The 12,772-nt window shown below is 47.1% G+C and overlaps 1 protein-coding gene across 1 annotated transcript; it reads left to right on the top strand.

The window, feature by feature from the left end:
- The first annotated feature begins 670 nt into the window (after positions 1-670).
- Positions 671-10,879, top strand: LOC309329440 (galanin receptor 2b-like). Its single transcript, XM_081840201.1, has 3 exons — positions 671-902; positions 7,027-7,422; positions 10,037-10,879. Exons 2-3 carry the CDS (start codon positions 7,049-7,051, stop codon positions 10,785-10,787), a joined length of 1,125 nt encoding a protein of 374 aa, XP_081696327.1. The 5' UTR covers positions 671-902; positions 7,027-7,048; the 3' UTR covers positions 10,788-10,879.
- Positions 10,880-12,772: the final 1,893 nt, after the last annotated feature.

Below are 12,772 nucleotides of genomic sequence, written 5' to 3'. Positions count from 1 at the left end.
TATCCAACACATATGGCAGGCCACATTCTGGACCTTGTTTTCTCAACTGGGCAGGAAGAGGGGATATCTGAAAATGGGGGGTATTGACATCATATTTCTGCATCAGTTTCTGGTAAAGATTCAAGTCCTCGCAAATTCATCAGCATTTTAGTGCGGATTTTTTTCCTAATAGACCCAATTTTCTAACCTAATGTTTCGAAGTATACACATTTTGGGAAGCAACTTCCTGTAACAGAATGAATTTCTGTATGCCATTTTCACTTATCTGCGCATTTGTAAGCACACCTCTCTGATACATATACATTTTTGGTACACATCGCTCTGATTGCAGAGCAGCAAAGCAAAATCTGGAGAAGTGTGAATTTGGAAAGAGAATCATGTTTTTCGGTTTGTGCATTGTTTCTGGAACAGCGGATAAGCTTCGCTTCACTTCAAAATGTGAAGCAAAACAAATCTCTCTCCACCCCCAATCTCTAGCAAGCTACAAGGTGTGCTTTGGGCTGAACACACATGGTTTTTGAGAGAATGGAATCTGCACAAGTGACCAGGTCTCGAGACTCAGTCAGAGGTGATGGGGAGACTTGACTAAAGTGGAAGGCAAGAGGTGAGATCCTGGCATCCCAGTGTGGGGATGGAGCCAGAGAAATGCCCAGGTGGAATCAGGGGGAGTAGAAAGAGGAGGAGGAGGAGGGTGGAGAAACAGTGGCAGGAGGTGTGCAGCTGAGAGGGAGGAGCCGACATCACTGGCTGAGGATCAGACGGAGCCACGATGTGGCAGCGAAGGTCTGCAGCAACCAGGCAGGATCCTCTCTCTTGCCTGTGTGGAGCTGAGGCGCCAGGCGAGTTGAATGGAAATCTGTGAGCCCAGGAGAAGAGGCAGCAGTTTGGTGCACAAGAATCAGGTAGGCTGGAGCTGAAAAACTTGCACAAAGACCTAAAGCGGTCAGGCGCAAAAGCAGGAGGGACGAGTGTGCAGATGTGGCCCCTTTCTGTGTCTGCTCAGAGAGGTTTTAATGCAAATGCCACTTGCATTTATTACCAAGACTAAGGATAAGCAGTCCCTGGTGGTCATTGCTAAGTGGATGTATTTAGTGCGCTTGCAAATTTTCTCTTTCAACACATGGCAAACAGTTGTGCACTGCATTGTTAGGCTTGTGTTGAGGTTCTTTTGCATAATTATATATTGTGGGATGTCATGGATTTAGAAATAAAATGTAAGTGGGGCAAAATCAGGTAGCTGCTGTTGCTGCTGTTAGCAGCATCTTATGGCACACTGACTTTCTGATAGTCTCTTTGCTCTCAGATGCGGGCAGTGCCAGCAGTCAGAGCGTTTTGGGACCAGCTACAAACGTGGCTGTAACACCCTGAGAATCTTGGCTGAGGGTGGAGTTACACCTTGTACACCTTGTTAATATCTCATCTGTTCTTACATGAAGTTGCATTTAAAAGAAATACTGTTTTATTGTATTGTATCATTCATTCATTTTATTTCTTATTCGCCCTTCACCATTAAGGTCGCAGGATGTGTGACGGCAATTTAAAAACACAATGTTAAAAACAGTTTCAAATGATCCTCACTCTGGGAGTGTGTGAACAATGAATAGTGGGTTATTGAAATAAGAAATAAGAACAAAAAGTCTTCTGCCGTGCCAAAGTTATCATAATAGAGCACGGGATGCTGCCCTATACTGAGTCAGACCCACCGGTCCATTTAGCTCAATATTGTCTACCCTGATTAGCAGCAGATCTCCAGGGTTTTAGGTTTTAGGAGAAGTCACACCTGGAGATGCTGGGAATTGAACTTGGGACCTCCTGCATGCATAGCAGGTATTCTGTGGACTTTCTAAATGAGATATCTTCTACTCTAGTTTCAGAAGAGATAGTAAGAGGGAGCAGTTAGAAGAGGGTTGCGCCTCCTCCTCCTCCTCCTCCTCCTCCTCCTCCTCCTCCTTCTCCTATAAATATGCAAAGAAATTAAGGAGGTGAAGTGTCATATGGAGACCAGTGTGTGTGTGTGTGTGTGTGTGTGTGTGTGTGTGTGTGTGTGTGGCAGGGGAGACTCATCTGCGTGTTTGTGTTAAAGACACAGAAGTACCTAGGTAAGTTGTGTTTGTTTGTGGTTTTTTCCTCCCTCCCCCCCCCCCCCCGTGGCAGTTCTGGGTTGGGGCAGGAGAAGCCATGATGCTCATCGTCACCCCAAGGCTTCAGGATTTAACCTCCATTCGCTGGGCCTGTAAGACAGAGCTATTCCACCTGGCCTTTAATTTGAATTCAGCCTGATCTTTTATTTCCCTTCTCTTCCCTCTCCTTTTATGAAGATCACCTGCTCTGAGACCTCACAGCTAATTCTCCCCTGGCCTCCTCACTGGCCCAAGTAAGACCAATTCAGCCAGCTACCCCTGGGGATTATCAAATTTTTGAATTTTATTGTTATATGTTTTTATTCTGTATTTTATGCTTTTATAATTAAGTGTTTTAAAGTGTTTTAAATTTGTTGTTAGCCACCCTGAGCCTGGTTTTTGAACCGGGAAGGGCGGGGTATAAATAAAAATTTATTATAAAGCATTTATTCAACTTCACAGCCAGTGTTTGATATTTTAAAAACGAGAGGCATGGTGGTGGTGGGGAGCTTATTTTCCTGGAAGTGTTCCCTTCTGACTGGAAGACTCAGAGATGAGGAAATATACTTTGCAAATGCCCTAAGCAGTGAGGAATCCCAGCTGAGGTTACGCCATATACGTTGATGCGTGTCCTCAGTAGAATCTTGGCATAACCCTCCATTGCTTTCTGTAGAATGGACCCAAGTGATTCTTCTGGAAATGGAATGTGACTGGGATGATGGCTTCCTGAAAAATTGTTATTTATTATATTTTTATTCTTTCTTTCTCCCAGGGTGGCACATATTGTGCCCCCCTTCCATTTTACCTTCACAACAATCCAGTGAGGTAGACTGGGCTGAAAGAACAAGTCTTACGAAAGCTCACTCAGCAAGCTCAGTGACTGAGCACAGAAAAGAATATATACTAACCTGTAAGCTCTTCATCCTGAAGATATACACAATTAAGCTTACCAATGTAGACATTTATATTAGATAAAATCTATAGTTCTAAATAGGGACGCGGGTGGCGCTGTGGGTTAAACCACAGAGCCTAGGACTTGCTGATCGTAAGGTCGGCAGTTCGAATCCCCGCAACGGGGTGAGCTCCCGTTGTTCGGTCCCAGCTCCTGCCCACCTAGCAGTTCGAAAGCACCTCAAAAGTGCAAGTAGATGAATAGGGACCGCTCTCAGGTGGGAAGGTAAATGGCGTTTCCGTGTGCTGCGCTGGTGCTGGCTCACCAGAGGCGGCTTCGTCATGCTGGCCACATGACCTGGAAGCTGTCTGCGGACAACCGTGATGCTGTCTGCGGACAAGCGCCGGCTCCTGGCCTATAGAGCGAGATGAGCGCGCAGCCCTAGAGTTGGTCACAACTGGACCTCACGGCCAGGGGTACCTTTACTATAGTTCTAAATGAAACTGGACCCCTTTCCTGGATGATTTTCTTTTAAGCCATTGGGAAACAAACAAATCTCAACCACATACACACACATTGTCAACATTTGCCTGCTTTTGAGGTTTATAAGATGTCCATGAGATACATATAATTAAGTCAAGAAGTGTGAACTGGACTGGAAAAGATATTGGCAATCCGTGCCTTAATGGCGATGAAACACCAGTGCAGTAGCAGGCAGAGATCTGTTTCATCTTAATCCCAGAGAGCTGCTGCCAGTCAGTGGGGCCACTCCTGAGCTAGATGGAACAAGGATTTGACTCAGTATGAGGCTACTTCCTATGTTTTGCGCCAAGGCCCTAGCTCAGTGAGAGAGCATCTGCTTTGCATGCAGAAGGTCCCAGATTCATTCCCCAACATCTCCAAGTAGAGCTGCTGCTGGTCTGTGTAGGCAATACTAAGCTAGATAGACTCACTATAAAGCAGCTTCTTATGTTCTTGCAGTGCCTGACCTATGGTCCTGGTATTAAAATTGTCCTCTCTTATTTATTTTTTATTTCATCACAACAGTGGAGAAGATGGTGACAAGGTAGCTGTGGGTCTCCTAAGTCTGCTGCCCAGAGCTAACTGTTGCTAGGCAACCTGAGGCACCTTTCCCGCCATCTTTCCATTTCACCACCTGAGGCAAAATGAGAAAGTGCCGCCATGTCACCAAAACCTCACTAACCTCCCTTACCTGTGGTGGCGGATGTCACTGGAAACCTGCCCTACTGCCGGTGGGCCTGCAGGGGTGGCTCCTCTTCAGCTTCTGCCACCTGAGGCAGCTGCTTCACCCTGCCTCATGGGCAGCCCGGCCCTGTATCAATGGACTGAGGCTATGAATAGCTATTAGCCACATTGGCTAAGCAGAGACGGCACCATAGTGCTCAGCTCCTGCTTGTGGGCTTCCCACAGCCATTGTGGGAAATGGATGCTGGACTAGATGGGCACTGGCCTGATCCAGCAGCCAGGCTCCTCCAATGTTCTTCACGGTTTCTGCTGTTCCTGTTCTCACTTTTTAAAACCAGACTTGGGCCAGAGAGCCCCTTCACACACAAGACTGTCCTTTGTAAGGTCAGACAACCAGCCCCTCTGCCTAAAATCCACCCACTTTCAACAACAACAGCCTAATTTAGAGTTATTGACCACATTCACATCATCCCACTTTAAACAGTCATGATTTCTTCCCCCAAAGGATTATGGGAGCTGCTGTTTGTTAGGAGAACCCCTATCCCCCCTAAGCTACAATCCCCAATAAGTCCCTCTTCACAGGGAACTCTGGGAATTGTAGCTCTGTGAGGGGAATAGGGATCCCCTAACAATTACCAGCATGTTTAACATACTATACTTCCCAGAATTCCTTGGGCAGAAGCAATGACTCACAGTGCTTTTTCAATGTACTGTATAGTGTGAATGTGACCTTAACTGAATACCACCTTCTGCCTTTCTGGTCCTTCAAATACGCTTTCTGGTCCTTCAAATGGAGGGTAGTCCTTCAATCAGAAGATTGTCCTCTGTAAAGTCCCATGGCCCCCCTCTGGCCGAGTGTGGATTTGAACCTGAGCCCACCTCAACATCCTAGCTAAAGCATCAAACTGTGTCCAGAACTGTTAATTTAGAGCTGTGTTGCAAGAGAGACTGGCGATTATAACTCTCCTTTCTCTGTGCAAGGCTCACGACTGTTGATTTAGCAAAACAAAATCGAAAAGCCAGGGGGGGTGCGGGAGAGGGACGGACGGACGTCAGAGTCATATATTTCTCTAGCGTAATAAAACCGATTTTCTGGGCAAGTGTGTTGATTCGCCCCTTGAATCTTATTGCTGCACTGGGAACAGCTCTGCCCAGCTGTAGTCCATCATCTTCGCACAGAATGTGAGTGAAGTAATACCAGTATTAAATTTACAGCGACTAGAGATGTAGTAGCAAATATCAGGCTTGTATTTCCCTCCCCTTCCACGTATAATTCAACACTGAGTATTTGTTTCCCATTGCCAAATATTTAGATTAAAAACCTTTCTTGGGAAAAGCCTAAGACACTTTGACTGACACTGAGTAATGAGAGATCTGCAGTTTGGGAGTTGCTCATTTTCAAGGCAAATTTTTACCACTCAGAGGTTAAATCTAGGCTTCATTCAATAACTCTTGGGCTGGGGTTCAACAGATCAAGGGCTCCTGTGCTGTGGTGCAAGGATGAAATAGTTCCCCTTCTTCTCCTTCTCCTTCTCCTTACATTTATATACCATCTATATAACCACAGAGCCTAGGACTTGCTGATCAGAAGGTCGGCAGTTCGAATCCCCGCGACGGGGTGAGCTCCCATTGCTCGGTCCCTGCTCCTGCCAACCTAGCAGTTCGAAAGCACGTCAGAGTGCAAGTAGATAAATAGGTACCGCTCTGGCGGGAAGGTAAACGGCGTTTCCGTGCGCTGCTCTGGTTTGCCAGAAGCAGCTTAGTCATGCTGGCCACATGACCCGGAAGCTGTATGCCGGCTTCCTCGGCCAATAAAGCAAGATGAGCACCGCAACCCCAGAGTCAGCCATGACTGGACCTAATGGTCAGGGGTCCCTTTACCTTTACCTTATCTCCCAAGAACCTCAAGATGGGGTACATGGTTCTCCTCCCCCATTTCATCCTCACAACAACCCTGTGAAGTAGGTTAGGCTAAGAGATGGTGACTGGCCCAAGCACACCCAATGGCTGGGTGGGGATTTAAACCCTACTCTCCCATGTCCTGGTCCAACACTCTAACCATTACACCACACTGTCTCTTTGCATGCAGAAGGTCCCAGGTTGGAAATGTCTCCTTCTTAAAACCCTGGAAAGCCACTGCCAGTCAATGGAGACAGGACAGAGGTAGATGGACCAGTGGTCTAATGTGGAACAAGGCAGTTTCCTATTTTCCTATGATGGGAGAGAAATTAAATTTTGTTTTGAGAAACTCCCTAATTTTCACTTCCCAAATGAATACATTAGCATGATTAGCTGAAACAAACCGATTCGTCAAAATTTATATTTCTCCGACTTTTGCTGTGTTTGCCAAAATACATATATTGGGGGCAATATATATAGTAATATATATAGCAAAATAAAAAAAAAACATTAAAATGAATTATATTAGGTAAAATTGCTTTCAAAAATGTGTTTACTACTCAAAACTGCACACAGAAAAATGTGTATTTTAGGGGGGAAATTGCACTAAAACACTAATGAATTTTCGCAAGATTGGTTTTTTTTTAAAAAAATCGCCTTGTTGCAGAAATATGGAACACTGAATTTAAGACTGGATAAAGGAGAAGCTTCCCAGAGATTTCTGGTTGGCTGCTCTTGTAAAAAGGGAGCCAGAGCATATGTACCTTTCATCCAATATATCAAGGCTCTTCTGGATTCTTCTGGGTTTAAAACCCAGATTTCCCTAGGTGGAATATTTGGATTATTATTTCATATACAGCCTCTGTTGCAAGACCCTCACAGTCTCTTTCTCCCACCATTCACCCACAGATTTAAAATAATAATAATAATAATGACCGAACAGGAAGACTTTGCCAGCTTGGCTGGACACTGGAACGCCTCTGATGCCCACCAGTTCAGCCTGGCCAGTGTCATCGTCCCTGTCGTCTTCTCCTTGATCTTTCTTCTTGGCACCATCGGCAACAGCCTGGTCCTGGCCGTGCTGCTGCGGAACGGGCAGGTGGGGCACAACAGCACCAACCTCTTCATCCTCAACCTCAGCCTGGCCGACTTCTTCTTCATCATCTGCTGCGTGCCTTTCCAGGCCACCATCTACTCCCTGGAGGGCTGGGTCTTTGGGTCGTTCATGTGCAAGGCTGTCCACTTCTTCATCTACCTTACGATGTATGCCAGCAGTTTCACCCTGGCTGCCGTCTCTGTAGACAGGTAATGGAGACCCCTGCGCTAAAAAATAATAATGGGAGATCCCAATTCATCTAGTCCAACTCCCTGCAGTGCAGGGATCTTTTGCACAGCGTGGGCCTCAAACCCACAACCCTGAGATTAAGAGTGTCACGCTCCACCAACTGAGCATTTATATCCCACCTTTTGCTCCAAGATGATTGAGGTGGCTTACATGGTTTGCACCCTTCCTCATTTAACCCCCACGGCAACTCTGCAAAGTGGGTTAGGTTGAGAAGCAGTGACTGGCCCAAGGGAGCCCCAGTGAGTTTCATGGTCAAGCAGGACTTTAAACTGTGGTGTCTCCCAGGTCCTGGTCTGACATGTGGGTGGCGCTGTGGTCTAAACCACTGAGCCTCTTGGGCTTGCTTATCAGAAGGTCAGCGGTTCAAATCCCCCCAACGGGGTGAGCTCCCGTTGCTCTGTCCCAGCTCTTGCCCAACCTAGCAGTTTGAAAGCACACCAGTGCAAGTAGATAAATAGGTACCGCTGTGGCGGGAAGGTAAACGGCGTTTCCGGGCGCTCTGGTTTCCGTCACGGTAGCCCGTTGCGCTAGAAGCAGTTTAGTCATGCTGGTCGCATGACCCGGAAAGAGGTCTGTGGACAAACGCCGGCTCCCTTAGCTTGAAAGCGAGATGAGCACCGCAACCCCATAGTCGCCTTTGACTGGACTTAACCGTCCAGGAGTCCTTTACCTTTTTTCAGTCTGACACTCTAACCCTAGAACACACTGTCTTGCTGCTTGCTGCTGAGCAGTGGTGGTGAGGCTGAGCAAAAATAAGAACTTTGCACAAATTCAGATCTCTTCTCTACCCCCCCCCCCTTATTTCAGTCCTTGAAATTTCAGTCCCTAATTTTTAAAGTTCAGTATTGGAGGAATTATTAGTAGTATTATTAAAAACATAGTACAATATGATAGTTTAATCTGCTTTTGTCAGGTTTTTCTATAAATTATGAGTAACTGAAGCATAAATGTATCCCCCCCTTTTGTCTCTTTGTAATCTTGCAGAGCAGAACGATCAAAACAACTTGTAATTTAAATAAAAATGAACTATTAAACTCTTCTCATAATGTTGTCACCAAAGTTACTCAGAAAAGACTCACTGAAATTAATGTACTTGTTTGGGTCCATTAATGGGCTTACCTTGAGTAGAACTTAGTTGCACACAACCCATACATTTGCATGTGGTTTTGCAAATATATATGCTATTTTGCCTATGTTGTCTCTTTAAATTTATGTTTATAATCTGATTATTCATAATTTAATTAAATACACTACATGTATAAATAAATAGAAACAACAACAATAAATTAATAAAACTTGCTTTGCCAGGTTTGATATTTTACTCCCAATTCAGTAAAAATCTGACTAACCCACAATGCAGCCAGCAGGAGGGGTCCTATTGCTGGAACCCAGGGGTCCCTGGCCTTGTCCCCCCCCCTTTATCCTCACTACCCACCTGTCTTCTCTCCTCAAATGTGCAAACATGGGGGCCGTAGGATTGCAGACATAATGCAGTTGTTATACAGTACTTAGTGTTCTATTTTGTGCAACCATTTGACATAAAAGAAATAAAGCTTGGAGCACATTTGGACAATGTGCATTTAGGGGCTTGCTGTTTTGCATTGGCTTACAATGCCTTCGTAAGGGACGCGGGTGGCACTGTGGGTTAAACCACAGAGCCTAGGACTTGCCGATCAGAAGGTCGGCGGTTCGAATCCCCACGACGGGGTGAACTCCCGTTGCTCGGTCCCTGCTCCTGCCAACCTGGCAGTTTGAAAGCACATCAAGTGCAAGTAGATAAATGGTACCGCTCTGGCAGGAAGGTAAACGGCGTTTCCGTGTGCTGCTGTGGTTCGCCAGAAGCGGCTTAGTCATGCTGGCCACATGACCCGGAAGCTGTATGCCGGCTTCCTTGGCCAATAAAGCTAGATGAGCGCTGCTGGACGTAATGGTCAGGGGTCCCTTTACCTTTTACAATGCCTTCATCCAGTACACCCTACAAACCCCCAGGCCCCACATTTTTTGGCTCAATCCCCTGACTCTCTGAACTTACAGACCTTCCCCGGTCTGCCTGGCAGTTCCTCTTACGCATCTTGAGACGTGACATGTGGCCAACCCATGCTCTTAGCTGTCATGTCAATCTGACGCCTTTCCACAGCTGTCAAAATAAACTCTCTCTCTTTCCCCACCCCCGTCCCGGTTTTCTCCCCTGGAGGAGAAACAGATGGTCCGTATCAGTCGCTTGTCATCTCTGCTCCCTGGGGTGCAACACCGCCCTTCTTTCCCTTCTCCCTCTTCCTCCCCCCACCCTCTGCCTACCAGGGGAGAAGAAGCAGATTGCTCTTGCCAGACTTCCAAACGGAGTCCTTGCAGAGGGCATATGGACTTAGATTGAGGGCCACATAAAATTAGTCTGATCTTAGGGTACATGAGTGTTGGGTGCAGAGGAGTCATGGAAGGAACCAGCTGGGGCACCCCCAAGGGGAGAAGTTTCAGCCTGGGGAGTAGTGGTGGGACAACGAGTGGTCAGAGGGAGAAGATAAATGGTGCAGATAATCCTCAGCAAATGCTTAACTCTGTTGACTTTTCTGGCAGATACTTGGCCATCCGATACCCGCTGCGGTCCCGGGAGTTGCGGACGCCCTGCAACGCGGTGGCGGCGATGGCCGTCATTTGGGGGCTCTCCGTGATCTTTTCGGGGCCCTACCTGAGCTACTACGACCTGATTGAATGGGAGGGCAGCTACATCTGTGTGCCAGGATGGGAGGAATGGCGCCGGAAGATCGTGGACACCTGCACCTTCACTTTTGGCTACGTCATCCCGGTGCTGATCGTCAGCCTCTCCTACACGCGGACGATTAAATACCTGTGGACAGCGGTGGACCCCCTGGAAGACATGTCCGAGTCTAAGAAGGCCAAGCGCAAAGTGACCAAGATGATCATCATCGTGACTGTCCTCTTCTGTCTCTGCTGGCTGCCCTACCACGTCGTCGTGCTGCGTTACCTCTACGGAGACTTCCCTTTCAACCAGACCACCTATGCCTTCCGGCTCCTCTCCCACTGCATGGCCTATGCCAACTCTTGCCTCAACCCCATCGTCTACGCCCTGGTCTCCAAGCACTTCCGCAAGGGCTTCAAGAAGGTCTTCAGCTGCCTGCTGCGGAAGAAGGCCCGGAACAGGGTCCACGTCATCCATGCTGCTCATACCGTCCACGGCTTTGAGGCAGGTTCCACAGAAGTCTCTCAGATGAACGAGGACAACAATGGGCAGCTGAATGGATGTGAACTGGATGCAAGGTCTCTTGTGGTCCCCACGGGACCCGGCAGGACCCTCCATGTTTCTTAAGCTGAGTTGAACGGCAACTCAGGCAAGTGGAGTGAGATGCTTCAATTCCAGAGGGTGTTCTCCGAGGGAAGAGGATATCTTTGGTGAAGTTCTTTGTTGAACGTGACAATGTTCTTTCTTCTGGGGCTGGACTCCAGGGCCAAAGGCAAAGGTCATAGGAGGATTGAAGGCCTGCTACTATTTCTGCAGCAGGGTCCCTGCCTCCAGCAGCCTAAGAGTCACCCAATTGGCATGAAACAGGAGCTTTTTTGCCAGCGTATGCTCCAAAGTTCAGTGCTTCAGTTTCACGAGAAAGGCATGCAAGCTCTGGAACAATGGAACTTCGCAGGGAACACAACTTGAGTCACTCTGAAAGAAGATATTGGAAACATTTGCCCATGTACGTGCACATCTAGCTGAAAGGCAACACATGGAGACCTGCATTGATCATTGCAAAATATCCCAAATGATTAATATTGTATAATTATAAGACTATTGCATAATCATAGAAGGGTGTGTAATCTTATAGGGGTGTCACTGTGAGGGGTGCGGTTGTGACTATCATGAAGGGACCCTACGCTTCTGAATTTGCCACTACACTGCTGCCCATAGCCCTGCCTCAACCCCTCAAATGAGCACCCAAAGGTTCTGGGGGAGGCACTGGCAAAGAGGTCCCACATCAACACTTGGGCCCATTGGGGCAAGTTGGGGACCTACAAGAACTAATGCTAGTCATCACAGCATCGTTTCTTTTTTCTTATTCCAACTTAAAAAACAAAACAAAACATTTTATAGTCAGCAGGGAGGCGGGTGGCATGTACATAGTTACAGGTGCTCATTTCATTTATTTTTACTTTAAGAATCCTTTATGCTTTTACTTCTGCAGACCTCAGGGTTCTGGGTTCCCCTGATCTTGCTGGTCCCTCCCTCTTGTTTCTCATTTTGGCTCAATTTCCATTGGTACTCACCAACTGAGTCCCTTATTAGTGGAAACAACAGCAGCCCCTATCATGTCTATTATTCCCTTTAAAGTCACCATGCATTTTAAAAAAATAAAAAAAATGGTGTTTTCACACAAAGGCTAGAACACCATTGCCCAGTTAGCAGTCATTATTGAGTGTCTATTAACAAGTTTTTTCGAGTGGAATAAAAATTACAAATGCCACCCCCCCTCTTCTGACTACATAAAATAATTGTCCTCCCCTGTGGTGTTAATAAGAGCTTTCTCTCTATGCAGATTGAATCCTAATTGGCAGGCAGCAGGGTACACGCCGTGCCCTGTGGCAACAATGGGAGTGGGAGGTGGCTGACTCTGATTGGATTAGGAAGACATTTGCATCCACCTTCAAGTCATCAGTCGGGCTGGGAGACCTTGTTGAATCACAGCCTTGTGACAGTGCAAAATCTCTTTCCTTCACATCTTAATATAACAAGGCATAACAAAGAGTGGTGTAATTACCAGTAACATTCACTTATAATTTCTGGGAGCCTAGAGCAGACCAGGTCATTCCCCCCGCCCCTGATTAGCTAGCATCGTGGTTTTCTAAGGTGACTTGGCTCCTACTCCTGGCTGATAGACTATAGCGCACGGCTTGGCTTCATATAAATCAAAAACACAAAGGGTGGGTGGGGGGAAGCTTGTTATTCAGCACGACCGGAGGGTGTGTGCCAGAAGTTATGCAGAACACACTACAGTTTCACTTGAGTACAACCAATTTGCCTCAATACACCCAGTGAGTCACAACGGGCAGAAATGCCGGGTGCTCAGTCCACCCTTGATAGAAGCCTTCGTCAAGCTCGACTTCAGTTGGAGGCGATGAGGGAGACACAGCGCAACCGAAATCTGCCTCTGTGCTTAAGGATTAAAGGGTGTCTTCAGCGGCGTAGCGTGGGTTGTCAGCACCCGGGGCAAGGCAAGTAATTTGCGCCCCCTAACCCGGGGCAAGGCAAGTAATTTGCGCCCCTAACCCCTAACCTGCCGCCGCTGCCAGCTTCTTCTTGCTGCT

The sequence above is a fragment of the Podarcis erhardii genome (genome assembly GCF_964252035.2).
Source record: "Podarcis erhardii genome assembly, chromosome: 14".
Taxonomy (NCBI): domain Eukaryota; kingdom Metazoa; phylum Chordata; class Lepidosauria; order Squamata; family Lacertidae; genus Podarcis; species Podarcis erhardii.
The sequence above is the reverse complement of the archived record's forward strand: the minus strand, read 5'-3'. Positions and strand labels throughout refer to the sequence as shown.

Bases quoted from the DNA above. Each gene is read 5' to 3' on its own strand.
- LOC309329440 (XM_081840201.1), top strand. From the start codon at position 7,049: ATGACCGAACAGGAAGACTTTGCCAGCTTGGCTGGACACTGGAACGCC. The intron at 7,423-10,036 runs GTAATGGAGACC...CTTTTCTGGCAG, and splicing joins GCTGCCGTCTCTGTAGACAG to ATACTTGGCCATCCGATACC.